General features: G+C 46.7%; 1 protein-coding gene across 1 annotated transcript; it reads left to right on the top strand.

Annotated features, from left to right (window-relative positions):
- Positions 1 to 579: 579 nt before the first annotated feature.
- Positions 580 to 20,432, top strand: Pm20d1 (peptidase M20 domain containing 1). The gene is made up of 13 exons (XM_004641187.2): positions 580 to 770; positions 2,642 to 2,728; positions 4,017 to 4,249; positions 4,676 to 4,762; positions 5,363 to 5,496; positions 5,770 to 5,889; positions 6,974 to 7,049; positions 7,456 to 7,517; positions 7,734 to 7,812; positions 10,245 to 10,316; positions 16,148 to 16,316; positions 18,147 to 18,246; positions 19,614 to 20,432. Exons 1-13 carry the CDS (start codon positions 620 to 622, stop codon positions 19,735 to 19,737), a joined length of 1,494 nt encoding a protein of 497 aa, XP_004641244.1. The 5' UTR covers positions 580 to 619; the 3' UTR covers positions 19,738 to 20,432.
- Positions 20,433 to 22,683: the final 2,251 nt, after the last annotated feature.

The following is a 22,683-nucleotide window of genomic DNA, read 5'->3' as shown; positions in this document are numbered from 1 at the left end:
AACAACAACAACAACCAAAAAAAAAAAACCCGCCAAGCTTGTATTTCAAAGAAGTGGCTAGACTCACAATAAAATTATCATTTTTTTTCTTTTTTTGACAGAACCAGGGATTGAACTCAGGCCCTTGCACTTACACTATGGAGTCATCTCCCCAGCTCCTACTTAAGATAATTCTGTGGCAGTTCAAATCAAACCCAGAGCCTGCAGAGCTCAACTTCCTTGAAAACTTAAGGAGTGGCTGCAGGGCCCTAAACATCAGAAGACCCTCAAACAGATTAAGATCTTATAAAATCCTTTTCCCCTTTAATTATGTTTGTTGTTTCACATCAAAGACTTTTACACCACTCTGAGACAGAATATCCAACAGCAGTAGTAGCAAGACCTACCAGCCCTGAGGCCTCGCCTTTGCTCTACTGTGCCCGGTCAAAGGTAAAATAACCACAACTCCCACAAATCCTTGCAGGGGGTGGGGCGTGGCCATCCCGTTGATTGGTTGCTTTGCCGCGGCAACCAAGCGATAATTGGCCAGCAGGAACCAGAGGCGTGGCCCGGCAAAACAGGCCATGGGGCGCCCAGGTCCAAGTTCAGCCGCGACTGCCTGCGGGAACTCGGGCAAAGCATGGCTTCGCGGTACCTTTGCGTGCTACTGCTAATTTGCGCCACTGTCTCCAAGTCCAGGGACCTAGGGGGCAGGGAGCTGCGGGAGGCATCGCGAATCCCTTCTTACTTCAGCCAAGAGGAGCTCGTTGCTATGAAAGAGGCACTGAAAGGTGAACCTGGGTCCCTCCTGCCCACCGGAGCGCGTACGTGGGTTTCTCGGTTCTCGAGACTCCGCAGAGCGTCCTCTACTCAAGCTGAAGCTCGGCTACATATCCACCCCGGCCCAGTTCTTGCACCCTGCATCAGGTCCCACTCTTGACCCCAGACTTGGAAGCCCCAATTTTACCCCCGTGGCCTGGCTGTACAGCGCTTACAAGTTGTGCACTTGCACTGCCTTTAACTCTCTGCTGTATTTTATGGTACCAAGGAGTGGGCGCGGGTGACAACAGCAAATGTCGGGCTCGCTGGGCTCCACGTAGTTCTAAGAAAGAGTGTGGAGCGTTCCTGGGATGTGAGACGTTCCTAATCTCTTTTTTCTAATTGAAGTCCCTAACCAGGCTAACTCATTCATCTTGTGAATTTGTGTTTTCAGGAGGAAAGTTTCTGCTGAATGTTAGATCCTATGGGGAAATGAGGTTTGTCCTGGCCGGTAGGCTCAGCTCCAGTCTTTTCCCTTTCATTAAGTGGCAGATTAAGAAAAACTGCCCACGTAAGCATGTGGAGGCAGAGATGCAGGGACGAAACATAACACCTGTTGTTGCAAAGGGATTGCCCATGTGCTGGAATGATAGCTGGGACGATGGAGAAAGGCTTTCTCAAAGCATAGTATAAAGCTAACTACTCAGAGTCCCTTTGCACAGCGTAGATAGCGACCATAGAGCAGCATGGTGTAGAATTCCTAGTAAGCTGTAAAACACCTGCATTCAGATCTTGGGTCTGCACTTGGGTGAGCAGTTCAGTCTTTTTAGATCTCATAGTCCCCACCTTTATGGTGTGCTGTGATTTATAGAGTTGATCCTTAGCAAAACAGAACACAGGAGCCAGTTTCTCTTTCAGAGCTGCTCCCTAGAGGTTCCCAGTGAATGTGTTTCTGGACTGTTAGATTGCTATCTAATCAAATATTTTCACTACTCATTGCATTTCTCTGGCAGGTGGCATTTGCATTTGATAATGGTGCCTTTTAAGCTGTAAAGGCTTCAGGATTTAAAGGGATGAACTTAGTGACAACTCAGAAACTGAGATAGCTGGGTGGGGAGAGTGAATTTAAGGACTGAAGAGCTTGTTTGGTAGCAGTGGAATCCCAGGCATCATTTGCCCAAAAAGCTGACATGCTTGAGGTCAGTGAAACTTGAAGAAGCAGGCCATGAGGAAGAAGCCCACCCTCACACACAAGTGCACGAGGGTCACTGATGGGCCCAGGGCAGTGGGGTCCTTGAGGCCAGTGGAGCTTGGGATTCATCAAAGGGAATGGTGATTTCTGAGGCGCAGTGATGCCTCGGGAAACAATTAAGCACTTTGTAGAAACTTTCCCCTCATAGTCAAGGGCCAACGCTCCAGTCTGAGACTTTATTTTCCTGTAAGAACTCTGTTAGTGACAAGTCCTGAAGACCTGGGTTTAAATCTTACTTCTGCTGCCCATTGCTTTGTGATCCTGGGCAGCACACCTAACCTCTCTAGACTGGTTTCCTCTTCTCCAAATTAAGGAAAATAACAGTGATGACTCCACAAAATTATTTTGTGTTCTACAGTAAGATAATAAATGCAAAGACAACTTTTTATGTACAGAGGACATGAGGTGGGGGGATTACAAATTGAGCACTTCCTATCAGAAGGGGACTAGAAAGTGTGGCAGTTTTTGCAGTGTTTGAATTGGCTTTACCAGTTGAGCATTCCTAATCTGAAATCTGGGATGCCTCCAAATCCAAAATCTTTTGATTCAAGTTTCAGATTTCAGAGGACTTGGATTTCAGATTTTTCAATTTGGAATACCCAACCTGTATTATCTTTAATCTTCTGTCTCCGGTTGTTTAACTCTTGACAGGTGCCATACAGATTCCAACAGTGTCTTTTAGCCACGAGGAATCCAATACCACTGCCCTAACTGAGTTTGGAGAATACATTCATAAAGGTCAGCTGCAAACTGTGGGCAGAGGGTGTTAGAGATAGCACTGGGAACATAATCCTTTTACAAGGTGATAAAGAAGTGTGTTTTGTTACTGATTAGAAGACAGAGTAATTCTTGGGGGTTTCTTTTGAGTACATAGTGGCAAGGTATGAAAGGGAGAATCTCAGTTACTGGTAAAGGCAGAGTAGGACTATAGATTTGTCCTTTGAAGAACACAGCCATTAGGTTGGAGTTGAACTCCTCCAATCTTTGACTTAAATATGTCTCAGTCAGTAAATATAATTAAAAGTACAACTAGGAATTCCTTCTACCTGGGCAAATATGCAAAGCTATGCCACCACTATCTCTACATACACAACTGTATCATGAACACCCGTCCACCTCTGGCAGCCTGCTCAGATTGGCGACCAAGTCATTTTCTAGCCTCTAGGCCAGTGATGACAAACCTTTTGGAGATAAGTGCCCATACTGCAACCCAAAGCCCACTTATTCATCACAAAGTGCCAACATTGCAATCAAACATGAATACTAAGCTTTTAGTTTAGAAAAAAAAAATACATTAACATCTTTTGTCTTAAAAGAAAAATAACAGGTGTGCCATAGGTTTGCCACAGCTGCTCTAGGCAGTTAATGACATCACACTGTCCTCTCCTCCCCACCACCATGGAGCGCAGAACAAGGAAGGATGGTTGGAGAAGGAAGGAATCTTGGAAGCCCCCATGCCCTTGTGCAAATTTCATGGAGAACAGAGAGGCACCCTTCTAAAGTACATAAAAAGAAGCTTCTCTGAAATTTCAGAAGTGGGGGAGGCTGGCCTGCTAACAGCAATTAGCCCCGACCCCTAACACTGGGACAGATGAATCTAGCATTAATGTCCAGCCGTAAAACTGGGAGGCCAAGCAGAAATTCTTTATCACATAGTTGATTTTTTAAAAAAGAGTAAGGCCAGGCATGGTGGTTCACACCTGTAATCTCAGCACTCGGGAGACGGGAGACGGAGGCAGGAGGATCACCATAAATTCAAGGCCAGCCTAAGCTACAGAGTGAGTTCAAGGCCAGCCTGAACTATATAGCAAGATCCTGTCTCTAAATAAATATATAATAAAATAAGAGGAAGAGAAGATCTGGAGATTGAACAGACAGAACAAAAGTTTCATCTCAGAAGGCTTCCTAAAGGAAAATGCATGCTAAAAAAAAAAAAAAAAAAAGCTAGAGAACACTAAATGGTAGGAAGCCCAGAGGAAGCTATTAAACTCAGTTTTCTCTCCCACTCTTATCTCTCCACCTCTAGTCTTTCCTACAGTGTTCAGCACCAGCTTTATCCAGCATGAAGTTGTGGGAAAGTACAGCCACCTGTTCACTGTGCGAGGCTCAGACCCCAGCTTGCAGCCCTACATGCTGTTGGCTCACTTTGACGTTGTGCCTGCCCCTGAAGAAGGCTGGGAGGTGCCCCCGTTCTCTGGGCTGGAGCGTGATGGTTTCCTCCATGGTCGGGGCACGCTGGACAACAAGAACTCTGTGATGGTCTGAAATGCTCTTTCTTCTGCCCTGGGGCCCTCGAGATAATCCAGGATGGGTGTGTTTGGCTAACTTCTAGGAGGAAGGAGGTTATGGTAGAAATAATCTTGGCTCCAAGACCTGGGTTCCAGCCATCACTTGTTGCTTCCTTTTGCTGGACCTTGATATCTCAAATGTGTATGAGATTGGAGTAGAAAATCCCCATGGAGCTGCTCAGCTCTAACAGTAATAAATTTGTGCTTTTCTCCAGGTGGCAAATGTTTTATGAAACATCTACTTCCCCACATCTGGTCCCTGGATTTGAAATGGTTCTCTTTCAAGAGAGTCTATCAGATCCTAGCTCCACTAACCTGATGGAAACAGCTGGATGTCTCTGATATCCTACTTAGATAACCTCACTCTCTCCTCTTCCATTGTTTTTCTAAACCCCAGGCGATCCTGCAAGCCCTGGAGCTCCTGCTGAGCAGAAACTACATCCCACGAAGATCTTTTTTCATAGCTCTGGGTCACGATGAGGAGGTAGAGCCCCCCACACTATACTATCTCTGAGACCTGTGTTGGGGGTGGGATCCAGGCACTTCACCAAGGTCCAGTGTGCCCCCCAGCAGCAGGGACTCCACGAAGGGGCGTAGTGATTTGCCAACTTCTCTGGGTGTGTGTTCTGCATGTTAGAGCTGTTTAAAAACCAAAAAAAAATTCAGATTATGCCAAAGACCTGAATTTTTTTCTTGTTGTTGTTTTGTTATTTTGAGACAAGATCTTACCGTGTAGTTCAGGCTGGCCTGGTCTCACTGTGTAGCCTAGGCTGGCCACCATCCCCAGCAAAGACCTAAATTTTTAACAGACTCTTTAGTAATATCTGAAGCAGGCAGGTGGTTGGTTACCTACACCATGAGGAAAAAATGGTGTGATGGAGAACTGAGCAGGGAGATCAGTGACTTCTCTGCAGTGAAGCTAGTTGTTTAGACCCTGGGCAAGTCACTTCACTCTGTGGGTTCCAGTTTCTTCATTTGTGACATTCCAGGAAGCTGTGAGGCAGAAATGTCTCAGCCCTCCTTCCCCCCCCCCCGCCACCCCCCAAGGAAACTAAGAAGGTAGATTTTGGGGTCATGTCTGCAGGTATCAGGGACCAATGGGGCTCAGAAAATCGCAGCACTGCTACAGGCCAGAGGTGTCCAGGTGGCTTTCGTTGTGGATGAGGGCAGTGGCATTATGGATGGATTCATTCCCAACCTCAAGAAGCCCTTTGCCTTGTGAGTAAAGCATCCCTGCCCCACCTGGAAGGGAGCCGCCCACCCTGTCTGTGAGGACTCCGGTCCGGTGTCTGTGAGCTGCACTGAGGCTGCTCCATGTCAACCCTGTTAGCCTTCTTCCCCTTCCCTTCTTCCTCTAGTGTAGATTTTTTTTAAAGCATCTTGAAGCCAACCCCTAGGCCACCTGAGCACCACGCAGATGGACTTGTGTCCTGTGGGATGATTCAGGGTAGAAAGAGGTTTAGGACAGCCATCCCTGCTCCCCTTCCACAGGATTGCCGTCTCAGAGAAGGGTGCAATTGACCTCATGTTGAGAGTAAACATGACTCCAGGCCACTCTTCAGCTCCTCCGCAGGAGACAAGCATCGGCATCCTGGCAGCCGCCATTAGCCGGTAAGCAAGGCCCAGAATGGAAGGCCTGGCACTGTCCCCCTTCATGTTTAAGGGCGCAGTGGTCACTGCCCCAAACTGGGCTGGGAAGAAATGGTGCCAGCCCACCAGTGGGGCAGAACTACCTGCAGCAGCAAGCACGGGATCAGCAGAGGGTGGATCAGTACATTTCTGCAACACACAGGGCTAGGAGACAAGAGCTAGGCCAGGTGCACAGTTGCTCCAGAGTCCAGCTGAGCAGTTAACATTCAAAGTTGTCAATGGCTAAATCATCCATTATATTCTCCTGTTGCCCAGACCATTGGATGGAGAAAAGCAAGGGTTATTTATGAGCTGCGAACAGTATGGTCTATAGTAGCAGTGCTCACTAGTAGCTAGGTTTTCTTCATGAATAGGAAGGCGCATGCTACTCATGCAGATACTGAATGCACAGCTGCCAGGGTCGAGGCTGTGTGCCAGGGGACAGGCAGACCAGGAACAAAACAACCCTGTCCTCAGGGCACTCAGAGTTGGTGAAGGACACTGACAGCATGGCTGAAGCATTTGGGGGGCTTAGGCAGGAGATTGGACATACAGGATGTCAGAAGGAGAGGGAGGGTGGGAGCAAGACTAATTTGGACTTGATGGACAGAATAGTTAAATGGCAGAGCTCCTGACCAGGCTGGTCAAAACTTCCAAGTCTGGGGCTGGGGAGATAGCTTAACAGTCTAAGCATCTGCCTGTCAGGCACAAGGAGCCAAGTTTGACACTCTGGACCTCATGCCCTGCAGGCCATCGTAACTGGGCATGGTGGTGCATGCCTGTAATCCCAATGCTGGGGAGGCTGAGACATGAGGATCACTTAAGAGTCTGAGCTATGTAGCAAGACCCTGTACCAAATAAAAAAATAAATTTATTTTCTTTCTTTTTTTTTTTTTTTTTTTTTTTCTTTTTTTTCTTATTTTGGTAGTACCAGGGGTCAAATTCAGGACCTTGTACTTGCCAGGCAAGCACTTATTCCACTGAGCTATCACCCCGGCCACCAATAAATTAACTTCTAGAAAAAAAAAAAAACTTCTCAGTCTGGAGAACTCTGCTTCTCTTCCAGACTGGAGCAGACCCCAATGCCGAACATGTTTGGAAGCGGGCAGTTGAAGACAATGTTGCATCAACTGGCAGGCGAGGTATGGGAAGGAGCAGAGACGGGAAGGAGCAGAGCATGCTCTTCCCTGCTGGGAAGAGGAACAAAAGAGTAGCAGCCAGCCTGGCCCCAGTTCTGCCAGATCTCACCTTTCACATCAATGGCTCAGCCTGCCCAAGGGATCAGACTTGTTCCCGGGGGCTGCTGAGCTTAGCTGTAGACCCTAAGGCCTAACCAGGCACCCTTTGAGAGCTGATTCCCAGTCACTCAGCTTTGAGGTTGCTGAGCAGTTCAGCTAAACTCTACCAGATAGAAACTGCCTTGCCCTCTAGCAGGGGTGGAACCAACTGAATTCAGTGAGGATCCCCAGGCAGTAGAGAGACCCAAGCCTGGGGGCAAAGGCCACTGCAGTCCTGCTGAACTGCCTGACATTGTTCTTTCTCTTTCAGTTTCCCTTCCCTACCAACATAGTCTTAAGCAACCTGTGGCTGTTTCAGCCCCTCGTAAGCAGGTAAAATCTTCCTTCCTCTGCATCCCCTGGTCCTGTCCTAACCTATCTGCACCACAGTCTCCTTCTTTGGCCTGCCTGGGCCTGACTAATCACCCTGCACGTCCACCACATCTAATTCAGATAGAAGGCATCTCCCTCAATCTTGAAGGTCTCTAACCTTCAGGAAAGTAGGTGAACTTCTGGCCTTTGGACTGACTTTATATCCTTTTGCTTTAGGTTAATGGATAGAAACCCCATAACAAATGCACTGGTTAGGACCACCACAGCAGTCACCATGTTCCATGCCGGCATCAAGGTAATGTCACCTGATTCTGCAGTGCCCTTCTCATTGCTCACTCCCATCTCCATTCCTTCTGTCCTTTGGCTTTATCGCCTTTCTCTGCCTGCAGGTTGAAGACTAGGAAGGGACAGTGCTGAGCTGGCCTGTGGTGGGTGTGCACCCAGAGCAGGGATGAAGGCCTGCTAACTCCCTGAAATTGTTGGCAACATTTTATGTGAGCTTATTTTAGTGAAAGACACCCACAGTCCTCTCAAAGTCCTTACGACCTTCCCCAAAAGCAACCCTTATACTGGTGTGAAAGAAGGGTCATTTGGGAGTTCACTCTTGTGATCTATAACTCACCATGTTTTATATTTACCTAACACTTTGGTCATGTAGACTACACTACAAGTTTCTAAACTTTTTAAAAGATGATCCCGTTTTAAAAGATTTACCGACTTAACTAGTTAGTGAGTAATTAATGTGTTTTACCCAGTGAAAATCCCAAACTGAAAAAGGGAAGCCAGCCTGGCACGGTGGTGCACAGTTGTAATCGCAGCACTCAGGAAGCTGAGGCAGGAGGATTCCTGCAAGTTCAAGTCCAACCTGGGCTACACAGTGAATTCAAGGCCAGTCTGAATTACCTACTGAGACCCTGTTAAAGAAAAAGAAAGGAAAGGAGGAAGGAAGGAAGGAAGGAAGGAAGGAAGGAAGGAAGGAAGGAAGGAAGGAAGAGAGAGAGAAAAGAAAGAAAAAAGGAGGAAAGAAAGAAAGAAGAAAAGAAGAAGGAAGGCAGGCAGGCAGAGGAACTCAGTTGCCACTTACAAAACTAAGGAAAAAAAAACTCATCATTTCCCAAAATCTACTAAATATTGGATGGTCTTAACAAACATAATTTCTGTGAGGTTTACTTTTCTAGAAATAAATTTCAGGTAGATCAATACTTGATAAATTTTTGTTCCAAGAACTACTTTTCAATGAATTAGCTTCTTTGTGGATTGGCCACTAAGGGGTTTCTCTCTTTAAAGCACCAAGCCTAGCCACACAAAAACGTAGGCCTTTCTGACATCTTGCAGAGAATGCAATCACTTGTATAACTGGACGTGCCACCACCACGGTTTGAGAGGGCACCATTTCCCTAAAGCACAATGTGACCTGTGGGGCTGGGCATGATAGCACATGCCTGGCATCCTAGCTACTTGGGAGGCTGAGACAAAAGGATCACTGCAAGTTTGAGGCCAACATGGGTTATGTAGTAGTGAATTCAAAGCCAGCCTAGACTACACAGTGGGACCCTGATTCAAAAAACAAAACAAATAAGAGCTGGCTATGGCTCCATGGTAGAGGCCCTTGGTTCAGTCCCCATAACTGCAAAACAACAACAACAACAGTGAGGCTTTGAGGTGGTCTGGCAGTCGGGAGCCTGCACTGGTTTAAGTGAGCAATGTTTTCACATTAATTCCCTGAGTAGCTGATTGGCGTGTGCCATGTGGAGCCTGACCTGAGCTATCTTCACCAGTGGCCTCGAGCACGCCCCAAAATAACAGCACTGCGTCCTGGCACTTGAATGGTGTTCGCCCCCAGAATGGGTGAGAATGGTTTCACCCTCCACATTTGCCAACCGCATCTGATCCTTCTAAGGCCCATATGATGATCTTTGCCCTGCTTGCCAGTTGAGAAAACAGAGCCACAGAGAGGTTGCAAGGCTCAAAATCCCACAGGCAGTTTGTAACAGCCCAGGTCCCAGGACTAGTGCTTTTTGGTACCATACCAGTTCAAAGAAAGATATGCAGGGCAGGGAGATAGCTAGGGACACAGTGCCTGCCTAGCAAGTGTGAGGTCCAGAGTTTAATTCCTGGTACCAAAAAAAGACATGCTGTCAGGGAGGCTGTTCTCTCCCAGCCCCCAAGGAAAAGCTCTCCACAGTCCAACTGTCTTCTCTAGTTGGTCCTAGGTGCTTGCTGGTAAGGTAAAGAAGAGTCAGATTTTGCAAATGAATGCAAGAAACCACCACCACCACCATCCTCCCCTCAGGGCAGAGCAGGCACTGAGGAGGCCCAGGAGGCTCTGCTTGCTCTCACGTTAACCCAAGCACTAAGGTTAACAGAAATATCCAGGTAGCCCCCAAAAAGTGCACACAGAAGGCTCCCAGTGTGCAGCGCAGGGCCAGGATACAGATGTGCAGGCTGCCACTGATAAAGCTGATTTCTCTGAGCATCTCGGGGACCACCTCAGGTGGTGCTCAAGCAGAGCACCTAGCAGAATGTAACAACTTTCCACCCTGAATATAACTACAGGCCAAGGGCCCAGCAATGACAAGGAAAGAATAAGAGTAATAAGCCCTGGTTCCTTAAGTCACATCAGCTTCCTGTGCTCTTGCTTCCACTGGTAATTCATATTTTCTGGGCAGGGATCTGGTGTGGGAGACTGAGGTCGGCTCAGACTAGGCTTTCCAATTCCCTTCTTAGGTGAACGTCATCCCCCCAGTGGCTGAGGCCATAGTCAACTTCCGGATTCACCCTGCACAGACAGTCCATGAGGTACGTCCCATATATTCCAGAAAATGGGTTTAAACTAAGGAGTTGGGGCACTAAGGATGTGGGTTGAACTATAGTCCTAGGGCTGGGCCACTTTCCTTTATTCAGTATTTCTCAAAGGTATTCTATGACTACACGGCTAGCATAAGATCTTTGATTTGGAGGAATTTGGTGTATCTACGTGGGAGACGTAAATAAATAAATGATATCAAAAGTAGTACATGTACGTAGTGAGCTTGCTGTGTGCTTGGCACCATGGCTAGATGTTCACACATTTCACACTACTCATTTCGTCTTTGCAGCTATCATATGAGGTAGGCAGTGCTCTGCTCGCTTTCTCTCAGCCAGTAAAAATAGAGGCAGAGAGCATCAGCGCAGTTGAACAGCACGTTCAATGATTGAGCATCCAGCTCTCTGGATTCTGAATCTGTGCTCTACACCACAATTATAGCAATCAGGGATGAGCAAATCACCATACGCCACCGTGAGGGGAGCTGATGCCACCTTGAAGGGCCAAAAGAATCTCTTCTGATCCCTAGGAATGTGAATTGGGTGTTAAAGTATCACCAAGGACTTAGTAGAAATAAGACATTCATGTGGCTAAAGAGGAGAAATTGGGGAGAAGTAACAGGAGATAAAAATTGATAGGAAAGGGGCCGGGGAGATGACTCAGTAGAATAAGTGCTTCCCTGGCAAGCTCCAGGGCCTGAGTTCAATTCCTGGTTCTAGGAGAAAAAAAAAAAAAAAAAAAAAAATTCTAGGAAAATAGAGTTATAGCTTGGGGATCAAGGTCTAGTATGCCACACTGAGAACAGGAATGAACTCTCAGAGTTCTTCAGACAGTGCCAGCATAAACTCAGATTTACTGCTAACAACATCCGCAGCACTTCAGAGAAAGTGCTGGGGTAGGAGACAGGAACCTGGTGCAGCAGCGCAAGGAGTACATGTGAAGTCTGTACTGAGGTCGTGGTCCAGGGTGGAGACAGGGAACTCACCGGCCAGGGAGGAGTTCCTCAGGATACGTATAGATGTGCAGTGAGGGAAAGACAGAACAGCACCACGATTTCAACCACAGGCCAAGAACCAGTGCCTGTGACCAAGAATTAGAATTTGGGAAGAAGAACAAATTCAAGGAGAAATATAATGGCTGAGTAATTTGAGAAGTGTATCACACACATTAATAGGCAATTTTAAATACTATCTCCAGTTTGGAGAGAAACGAACTAGAGATACAAAGTGCAGTGTTATTAAGGTAATTGGAACCTGCAAAGTCAATGGTGGGTGCCATGATGGAAAGGAACCAGGTGCTTTGGGAAAATAATAAGAAGGAATAAGAGGGGCCAGGGAGATGGCTCAGTGGAATAAGTGCTTCCCTGGCAAGCACAAGGGCCTGAGTTCAATCCCCGGTTCCACAAAAAAAAAAAAAAGGAATAAGACCTATTCTGGGGCCAAGCAAGGATCCCCTAAAGCAGAGACCTTTAAGCTTAAAGCACAAGGGTTAGCAGAAGTTACAACATTGCTTAATGTCTAAATGAAATGCCAGCTTATCCAAACACTGGGTTGAAATAAAAAAGAATTCAAAAGGCTAACCTGCCCCTTCAAACTTTAATCAAGATAGCAACCCAACAACTATCAAATGAGTTAAACATTTCAGAATACACAGGCTTAGAGACAGGTCTCTGGCAAAGATCTTGGAGGGTCAGCTACATTTGGGCTCCTGTGGTCCTCTCTCCTGAGTTCTTCCTGTGAAGGATTTCATCTGTCCTTGAGCAGGGAGTGATCCACATTCCTCACTGCAGATGGCAAGTAGATTTATAGCCTGCTTAGAGCCACCCAGCATTAGAGGAAGGGGGAGCTAGAACCAGTGTGAGGTACTGGCCCATGCTGCTTTTCATCAGTGCCAACCTTTGTCCTCCCCCTGGGGAATCATGAGGCCAGGAAATCACTGAATTCTCCCATTGAGCTTCTTTCCACCAGTTTTTTTCCAACCTAGTTCCAATTCCATGCCCTTCCCAAAGGCTGTTTTCCACCCAGCCAGGACTTTCATCTCCCCAGGTCCTGGCACTCTTCCCTCCTCTCTTCCCCACCCCTGAGTTCCTAGGTCCATCCTGCCCACCTGCACCCGTGAGGAATGGAAAGCTTCCATCCATCAGGAAGCTCACAAGTCCCACTGGTCCTGGTCATCCCCCTCCCAAGTACCCCAGTCCATTTTGCAAGGACATGGCCTGAGAGTTACATGCCCTGAGTTCCATGCTAGATCCAGGAGCAGGAAGACAGACAGCCTCCAGAGTCTACTCTCCATCTTTTCCTGGCCTCTGTCATGGTCCAGATGTAGGCAGATTCCAGCACTGATCTCTGAGGAATCAAGACTTCAGAAGTTTAAGAGGCTACCAGTGGAAGTGAGTCTTCCAGAGTGGAAATGGCCACTGGATGAGGTTTCAAAGGGCCTCCACTTGAGGTAACATTCTGGAATATGCCATTTGGGGCAGTAATGAAGTTCTCATCCCTCACAGGGCTCAATCAGGGTATCATAGAGAAGATTTTCTTAGTCACTAAGAGTCTACTGAGGGCCGGGGAGACGGCTCAGTAGAATAAGTGCTTGCCTGGCAAGCGCAAGGGCCTAAGTTCAATTCTTGGTTCTGCCAAAAAAATAAAAATAGAAATAAATAAAAAATTTTTTTAAAAAAAGAGTCTACTGAGGGTTACTCATTGTGGACCAGCATTCTTCTAAGCACTTGGGATAGTGGTAAAAGTGAGAAATAAGATTTTCATTCTGATGGCAATTATGCATTAGTGGGAAGAGACAGCAATATGCAAGTGACCAGATAAAAAAACAAAGTGATTTTTAAGTAGGAAGTACCATGAAGAAAATAATAGACACCACATCGAGAGTGGCTGGGGGGGGTAAACTGTGGCAAAACCAGTCAGTGATACTCTCTTTGAGAAGACATTTCCATTGAGACCAGGAGAGGAGTCAGACCTGAGAATGCATCCAAGCAGCAAGTGCCCACTGGGGGAGCAGTACTAGTGCCCCTTCTTCAACATATGGATAAGAGTAGCACCCACTTCCTAGGATAACTGGCCATGCTGGAGTCAGTATATGTAAGTGGTTAGGCCAGTGCCTGGCACATTACAAGCACTCAATAAACCAACTAGCTAGTATTTATTTAGATTAGAGGGAACTTCCCTGAGAAATAACCAGAAATACAAGGCTGGAAGGAGGAAGGGGGACTCACCAATGATGAGGGAGACCTCAAAATTACTTGAGAACACATTAACCTTTCTCTTCTCTATCTGCAGTCCTTCTAGAACATTCCACAACACTGTGTTGTTCCACAACTTTTATGTGTACTGATATTCCTCTCATGTGAATAGGAGATGTACTGAAGGTAAAGGTAATAGACATGAAAAAAAGGGTTAGGGCTGGGCATGGTGGCACACACCTTAATCCCAGCACTCAGGAGGTTGAGGCAGGAGGATCATTGGGAGTTTGAGACCTGCCTGGGCTACGAAGGCCAGCCTGAACTGCATAGTGAGACCCTGTCTCAAAAAGACAAGCAAAGGAGGGGAGGGCCTTAGAATTTAGCGCTTCAAATTCCACCCGGCTGTTCCATTTATTACTAGACGACCAAGACAAACTGTTATTTAAAATATACCATCCCATTTTTCAGCAACTTGGTTATGAGTGTCTTCCTTGTGTTGAGCTGAGACATGACTTTCTATGACACTCAACACTCTTCCTGACCTTTTTTGTATTGCATATTCTGTACTCCATGGGATCCAGCATAAACAGCAAAATCTCACCTCATGTTAACAGATGAGCAGACTGAGGTACAGAGAGCTCAAGGACTTGGCCAAGGTCATGCAGCTCTGAGTGACTGTCTGTCATACCCCTCTCCATGCCCAGAATATCTGTTGCCCCTTTGCCATTAGTTTCATGGCCTTTCTTCCAACCTGGGCTCAGAAGTCATACTGCAAGGACATCCTTCTCACTTGAAGGACATGAAGGACCCTTCTCTCACCTCCTCCACCTGCCTGTACTCAGGAAGCAGAGACACATTATCCTTGTGAGCTGAGGGAAACACCCAGAGCAGCAGTTTTAATTACCCACATGACCCTGGCAGGTTAGTCACAGAGACAGCTCCTGGTATTGTTTTAATAGTTCCCATCTTTTATGTCTCAGGTATACATTTACTGTAGGCCTTTCATGTGCTTGATACTGGGAACATAGGCACGTCCTGGAGCTAATGGGAAGCACTACCAGCAAGTGGGAAGCCTGCCCTCTTACTGAAGAAAGTCAGCCTGTCTAATTCTTTGATTTCTGGAAATAGGAACCTCTAAATGGTTTGGAGTAGGGGACAGTTATGCAGTGCAATCCAACCTCACAGAAGATCACTTCAGGAACTTTTCAGTGGGTAGAGAGTATGTCAAGACCATACATTAGTCAGACATGGAGGCTGGGGCAGGTGGATCACACATTCAAGACCAGCCTGGGCAACTTCAAAATACCTTGTCTCCAAATAAATTTTAAAAGGGTCACTCAGTAGTAAAGCCTTTTTCTAGCACATTCAAGACCTAGGTTCAATCTCCAGCACTGAAAAGGGGGGAAAAATAGGCTACACCAATTCTCATAATAGAATGTTTGAGCCATAAGTGCTAGAATGAAACTAAACTGAAAATAAGAAAAAATAAGCTCCATGACCCCTCACCACTCCTGCAACAGAGAATTGCTTTGATTCAAATGGTAGTTTCTAAGCCAGCAGTGGAACCCTCACTTCCACTCCAGACTCACTGTGTTCTTGAGGCGCTGCCCCATTCGGGTATTCCTAACAGTAGGACACTCCACCCTTTAAAATGACCAGTAATTGCAGAGAACATTTTCAAGCATCTCCCAATCATCTGGGTGTAGACGGGTGCTGGGCCTGTCTTTGGGTAGCTGCGTGGATTTGGGTCCATTCCCACATGTGACTTACGGCTCAGGGTCTCATCAGTGTCCTTTTTGGGGTCAGGGATTTTGCCAGATTCCCTCTAGCCATTTCAGGCTGAATTCTGTAGTAGTTTCCCCAGGTTCCTTCCTGAGGAAAGGAGGCAAAGAGAGAAAACTTGAATACCAGTATCTCAACTACTGACTTTTTGCCTGTGCTGAGCTCATCTTCCTGCCTCTAGGACAGTTGGCTGCAAACAGGAAGCAGGAAAAAGAAGAGGGGATGGCCCTTTCATCACCTGTCTGAGACACTCAGGTTGAAGTAGGATCCTCCCATTGCCTCGAGATGGTTGAGCTTCCAGGTCTACTGTCCATTGACACCTTCAACCAGCACATGACCCTCATCCCCAGGAAGACACACAATTTCCTGATTGTCCAATTTGCCACCTAACTCCTGATTATGAGACAAGCCCCCCCACCACCACATTGCTTTCTAGAGAGGCTCACCTCTTATATCACCAAGGTCAGTTAAAGTTGAGGGCCTTTCTGTAAACCCTAGTGCTCTGCCTTGCTGGAGAAAAATCAGGATCATTTTTTTTTCTCTTTTTCAAATTTTATTAAGACATTTTAGATATACATAATGATCACATTCATCATAGAGAATTTGTGCCTATACATAATATATCTTTCTTGGTTTTGTTTCTGTATCCTTCCTCTCCCTTTAACCCATCTTCTCCTCATTTAAACATGTGTGTCTGATTTTATTTTACTTAAGAATATGGTCTCATGGTGCCTTCATTTACCTAGAAGTGCTTTAAGCTTATCCTTCTTTAAGGGCCATGAAACACTCACGTGGCAGTTGAATACCCGATCAATGTGAAATCTGACCCTCTTTTTTTCTACCCTGAAGGTCCTAGAACTTGCCAAGAACATTGTGGCTGATGACCGAGTACAGTTCCAAGTGCTAAGAGCCTTTGACCCTCTGCCCATCAGTCCCTCTGATGACCAGGCTTTGGGCTACCAGCTGCTCCGCCAAACCATACAGTCCGTCTTCCCGGAAGTCAATATTGTTGTCCCTGGTAATGACTTCATCCACTATGGTTAGAGGGAGGTGGGGCTGGGACCATTTCCTATCCAGTGTCTACTGCCCCACACCCACCCCAGCTGTTCATCCTGGAAACAGCTGGCTCCTTCCTCTGCTGATGGGTCTAGAACTATATTTTCCTGTCAGGGTGGAAGTGAGAAAACAAACAGGAAAGAAGCAGAAACAATAAATTCAGTAGGTTAAGCCTGGATCCTTGCTTAACCTCATCCAACAAGGACCTGTACCCCCTGACCTAGACAGGATCCCTTTTCCTCTGGAGGAGCCACAGAGGCAGCCATGATCTGCCCTACGCCCAGGTTCTGATTCTGATTTTCTCTAGGATAACGATTCAGCAGCAGGACTCAGCACATTAACCCAGAAAAGTGTCCTGGCCTATAACATTTGCAAGAACCTCTTTCACTCCTCTAGCCTTTTCCAATTCCAGCAACTCCTTCTGGGCCTCCACCCCAGTCTTCATCATAACTATCCAAATCTATGACAGTGGTTGTCCAACCAAAAGTGGACAAGGATTGCCCAGGGAGCTTCTTAAAATGCAGACCACCTGGATCCATTTTCAAAGATTCAAGTCAGCCACATGTGGCTGGGACCTTGCGGTCTACCTTTTGACATATGCACAGGGGATTCTGACACAGGTGATGGCTAACCATGGTTTGAGAACTCTTGGTCCATGAAGTAGTAAAGAGAAGTTCTACTATGAAGGCCGATGTCCTTTTATCTGGATTTAATCATGGGTTTCTCCAGATATCCAGAAACCCTGGCCCTCATAGTCCCAAGCCCTCTTCTCCTGGTCCTCAAAGACTCAGTCCCACCAGGCACACTTGTAATCCCAGTACTGGAAGCCTGTGGCAGAGTCGTTGAGGTCAGGATCACTGTGAGTTTGAGGCCATCCTGGGCTATGAAGTGAGTTCAAGGGCAGCCTGAATTCCACAGCAAAATGTCTCAAAAAGGAAAAAGAGACAGAGGGAGACAGAGAGAGAGAGAGACAGACAGAGAAACACAAATCCAGGGCACTTACCATAATCCCCATCAGTGGGATTGAGTTGTGACAGGAAAAAAGATTGGCAGAAATCTCAAACACAGAACTGTAAAAGGGCTGACTACTCATTTGAAGCCAGAAGAGAAAAATATAACAAAACACAAATTACCACTTCAAATCATTCTGTGGCACTTGTCTTCCCACTCTGTGGTATCTTTTCCCAAAGAGCACACCTCTCAGAGACAAATCCCAGTCCCACCTGAGTACCCTACTCTGCCCAAGACAGAGTAGGAGACTGCAAAGAGAGAACTTGGTACTTCCCACACCTGAAGTTTGACTCTAGAATGGAGTCGTCGCCCCTCAGGATGAGAATAACAGGAAGTTATATTCCACTTGAAGAGGCCTGCACCTAGATGGTGTTTATTTATGACCAAGAGAGATAGCAAATAAAGGTCAGGTGATAACAAAGTTATCTCTAGACTAAATTTAGAAACTAGGTTTCTAAAATAGCAAATGGCCCTGATAATGGAAATGAAAGGAATGTATTGTCCTCCTCGGCCATCATAGAGAAAGGAAACCTAGGTTTGGATCTTTCTGGGAATATCTCACCAATGCTTTTGATTCCATGACCCTGTCTAAATCAAGTTTTTGCGAGATTTTAAGAAAGGATAGCTCAGAGGACAAAAATGGCACAGCCATAGTCTCCTAAGAAGGCCCTAGGCAGTTGCCCTATAGAGACCCAGGGTCCTAATCTTCCAGCCACCCCACCTCCTGACACTGCCTTGGCTTGGTTGCTCACATAAAACCCTTTTTATCTTCCCTCCCTAGGAACTTGTATTGGCAATACAGACAGCCGACACTACAGGAACCTCACCACCGGCATCTATCTGTTCAACCCTGTCTTCTTGCAGCCTTCAGACTTCCGTAGGTGAGTGGACCTGCTCCGAGCATCAGGGGAAACAGGAGACGCATGTGACCTGTCCCTTCCCACCACAACAGTCCATGGAATGGAGCAAAGTAGGGGGCTGGCAGACTAACATGGACACACTGTGGAAGCCAACTGCCCCTGTGGCAGGAGGCTTACCATTCCCCAGAATGTATAGAAACCTCTTTCACAAGGACGGACATAATCAAATGATTGGTGAAAACCTTGTGGAATTAGGACCTTGAGTGTGCTTCCAGCTTATGGGAGAGTGGTTTCTCCCAGAATCTCATTTTCTCTATATGAAATAAGACTCCTCAGCATTCTAAAATGTATACACACTGAGGTCAGAAGTAAGCATGTGCTGTGACTTCTCTGAAGAAACATGGAAATCCTAGATGCGAGCACCGATTTTAGCTGTGGTTTTCTATCTTGTGGATTCTTCAGCAAATCTGAGTCCCAGGTCTTCGAAGATAATTTCCATTTACCTTTCTGCTATTTGTCATACCTAGACCTGATTTCCCCATCAGAGGTCAGTTGTTTTGTTTTGTTCATTTTAGGGAAGGGTCTACAGGGTGTTCAGGGTCTCACTACATAGATCAGACTCATGGTGATCCGCCTGTTTACAGCCTCCCAAGAGCTGGAATTACAGGCGTGTGCCACCATGCCCAGTGTCAACTGCTGTCTCAGCACATCCCGGGGGCGGGGCTGGCACGGCAGGCCTGTGAGAGGTCAGTTGTGTAAGAGAAAGAAAATATTTGAATATGAACTTAAGGATAACTGTAGTGCTTTTGTTCTTGTTTTTCAAACTGGACAGAGAGGCAAGCAGCTGCTCTTATCTCCTGTCATCTTTGAGGTTATAAATGTAGTTTGATTTGTTGTGGTGTGGGAAGGCAGGTTGGTGGGGATGGGATCAGAAGCAAGGCCTAGGTTGAGGAAAGGACAGAACAAGTGCCCTGGGCGGTTGTCCTCCCTGCCCTTGCTTAACTTTAGGGAGCCAAGGGCTGAACAACTGGCTCAGAGGGAAGTCTAAATGGGGCCTCTTCCTAACAGAAAGAGAATTAGGAAGTGGCTCTCCCAGAAGGGAAATTATTAATGGACTTTGGAGCAGAAGGCTCCCCATTCCCCTGGCGTAGAGTCACTCTGCTCTTGCTGTAATCGCCAAGAGCAAGGACCCTGAAGAGATAACCAACAAATCACAAAACATCTCCAAAATGGCTGCTCCCATTTTGCCTATTTGCTGCCCCGGAGGATCAAAGGCCAGTGGTCAGCAGGAGACACGGGGAGAGGGTCAGGAGTCTGCTCTGCATAACACCCATGCCATAGCTCTTGGCCCTCCTCCACTCCCCCTAATGCATCTCTCTGTGCCTCAGCATTCACGGAGTCAACGAGAAGATCTCAGTCCACGCCTACGAGACTCAGGTGAAGTTCATCTTTGAGTTCCTCCAGAATGCGGACGCAGAGAGGAGGCCAGCTCCTCACGTGCACGACCTGTGACGTCAAGGAGCCAGCTGTGTCGGGGGTGCCCACCCCAAGGGGAAGGCCAATGCTGATAGAAGTTTTAGCCAAACCATATTTTAATATATTGCTGGCCTGCCTCGTTTACTCCTAAACTCACCCAAAAACAAGTCCTGGAGTATGAAAAGGTTGGCGGAACTCTGGCTTCTCCTTCCCTCCCACCATCTGCACTGTCAACTGCCCACACTTGCCGCCTTCTTGCTCCTCCCCTTGCAAGAAGTCAGCTGTCTTCTGCTAATTACTGAACTGCTCCACCCTTGCAGCCTGACAACAGATGAAGTGGCTCGAATCTTCAACCAGGTTTGCCCTATAAAAGTGTTAATTTAAGATGCTTTAATGCCTGTTTTAAGTCTCATATATTGCTTCTTGCTGGAATTTCCCCCTCCCTTCCTCTCCCCTGAGGCCTTCATACTGAATGCTCAACTCATCCACTTTTACTTTGTCTGTTGAGAGGTCATCTAAGTCGCCCAGTTGGGACTTGAACTTGCACCCCTTCTGCTTCAGCCTCTCTTAGTGCCAGTATTACAGGCTTATACTGCCGAGCCAGCTCATGCTCTTCCGAACTCACAAGTGGCATCTTTATCTCTCCTCATTTGGCCCTGCTTTTCTCTCCCTACTCTAATGATGTACTGTAATTACCACCACAGTTGGTCAATAAAGAGAGCTAAGCAGCACCAGGTGGTGCGGTGGAGGGGCGAACATGGGGCAGGGACCTTGGGGAACCACAGACCTCACTCTGAAGGCCGGGCCCAAAAAAGAAAGCCTCTGGCCTTGGGCTCCTCCCAAGAGCTGCCTGGGCTTTGCTCCCTCCCCTGCCCTGTTCCTGCCACCTGCCGCTGCTGTCCACCCCAGGAGGCCCTAATCTGTGGGAACATTTCCTGGAACATCCTGTGGGCTGTGCTCCCAAGGAAAGGCCACTCGTGAGCCTCTGAGTAGAGCCCAGGACCAGCAAAGCCATGGGCCTGGCATCGTATCCTGGTTCAGGCTGATCAAGGGGAAGTGGAGGGTACAAAGCAGGAGGGGGAGGGCTAGTGAGACAGATAGCCTCAAGTAGCCTCCATCAGGGGACAGCAAGCCCCTGTCCTTTTGCTCTGGACTCCAATCCTGAGCATACTTGACTGCCCAGTAGCTGCCAGATGGGGGCATTGGAAACCAGCATTGCTTTGGCTCAAGGCCAGGAACTGTGCTTTGTGGATTACAAGGAATTCAGGGTCACAGAGGGAGACACAGGAGCCAGGACTTGAGAAGCTCCCTTGCCTGTCACCAGGAAAGGCCCTGCCGTGCCCTCCTGAGTTTGACAGCAGTGAGCTCCTTTGCCCTCTCCTCATACCCCTGTCCCCATGCACTACCTGTCCCTCACCTCCCTCCTGTGGGTGTGAGCTGTTTCTTGGAGCTCTGGCTTTCTAGTCAGCAGTAGAAACTTCTAACAGCTTTTTTGCTGCTGTTCCTGAGATTCACATTCCTCTCCTTGGCCTCCCTGTTTGGCCAGTTCAGTACTTATTCAGCCTTCATTGGAGGGCCAACTGGAGCACAGAAAGTCCTTCACATTTGAGCACAGCCCTACCAAACAGCTTCACACACCTTACCTCAGCAGAAGCCCTCACAGCCCTGCTACGGGGCATGACTTCATTCACAGAGTGGCTACACCTCGTCGGGGGCAGTGGGCCCAAACTCATGATTGCTCCATGCCTAACTTCCTGTAAAATCTACCTCCCATTGATTATCTTATTTAATCCTCAACAACTGCAATGGTTTGTGTCCCCCGGAGCTCATGTGTTGGAAACCCAATCCCCAGAGTTATGTGTCAGTGGTATTAAGAGTATGGAGACTTAATCGGAGCATGATCTTGAAGGGAGGGGCTTTGGAAGATGATGAGCTCTAGCTAAGGTCACAGGGCAGACTGTAGAAATATAGATTTGAGACAAACCCCCATGAGGGGCTTACTAGCGGCTCTCTAAGAATAGCGTTTGAGGAGATAGGGTTTCTGTTTGTCCATTTGTTTGTTTTTGTTTTAGACAGGGTCTTGCTGTGTACTTCAGGCTGGCCCGAACTTCTGGTGATCCTCTTGCCTCAGCCTCCCAAGTGCTGATGAGTTTGAGCACAGCCAGACATACATAGTGAAAGCCTGCCTCAAAAACAAGAAAAGAGGGGCCGCGGAGATAGTTCAGTGGAATAAGCCTGGCAAGCGAAAGAACCTGAGTTCAATCCCTGGTTCCACAAAAAGAAAAGAAAAAGAAAAAACAAGAAAAAACCTTTGGCACATAAAGCACACACACAAGGCCTCAACCCCCATCAAGAGCTTAGTTCTACTTTCTTACTCCCACCTCACCCCTAAGATAGGAAGAAAGACAAAGTATTCATAAACAAAGACAGTGGGAATGAAAGGGAGTGAAGTGGGGCTGGAACCCCTTAATTTCAAACAAGGGCTGCTAAAACATGGTCATGCTGCATTCTTTTCTTCCAGGGGAGGCAACAGGAGAGACAGTTTCTATGAAAGTGCTGAGTATTTCATTAAGTATTGAAAATTTAAGTAAAATATATTCATAAAATTGAACTATTTATAATTCTAATGTTGAGTGTCCATAAAAGTCAATGAACAGAATCAATGTCATGTTTCACATATATTACATTTAGACCTACAAAAATAAAAAGTTTAAGAATAATATACACTAATACTATCAAATGTTCCTCAGCCATCATTCATTGTTTTAAATGAGATATGATCTAAAAATACAGTGAATGTTTATTTTTCATGACATTGCTAATGTTAATACAATAGTTTCATTACATAGAGAGTAAGTCCATCTACTTGTTGTTGATAAAATTTTAGAAATAATTTTTATGAAATGTTTAGTCTTTGATTTGAAATTAATCCATTATACCATGACTCCTACAGGTGCTTTTAAAGTTTCTTTAAACTTGGTG

Source organism: Octodon degus, unplaced genomic scaffold, assembly GCF_000260255.1.
Source record: "Octodon degus isolate 3935 unplaced genomic scaffold, OctDeg1.0 scaffold00131, whole genome shotgun sequence".
NCBI lineage: Eukaryota > Metazoa > Chordata > Mammalia > Rodentia > Octodontidae > Octodon > Octodon degus.
This window is presented reverse-complemented; position numbering and strand designations above follow the sequence as displayed.

What these genes read in the sequence shown, in the direction of transcription:
- Pm20d1 (XM_004641187.2), top strand. Translation starts at nt 620, where the DNA reads ATGGCTTCGCGGTACCTTTGCGTGCTACTGCTAATTTGCGCCACTGTC. An exon ending in TGGAGAATACATTCATAAAG is followed by an intron (nt 2,729 to 4,016) that starts GTCAGCTGCAAA and finishes CTCCACCTCTAG; the next exon opens with TCTTTCCTACAGTGTTCAGC. An exon ending in AGTCAATATTGTTGTCCCTG is followed by an intron (nt 16,317 to 18,146) that starts GTAATGACTTCA and finishes TTCCCTCCCTAG; the next exon opens with GAACTTGTATTGGCAATACA.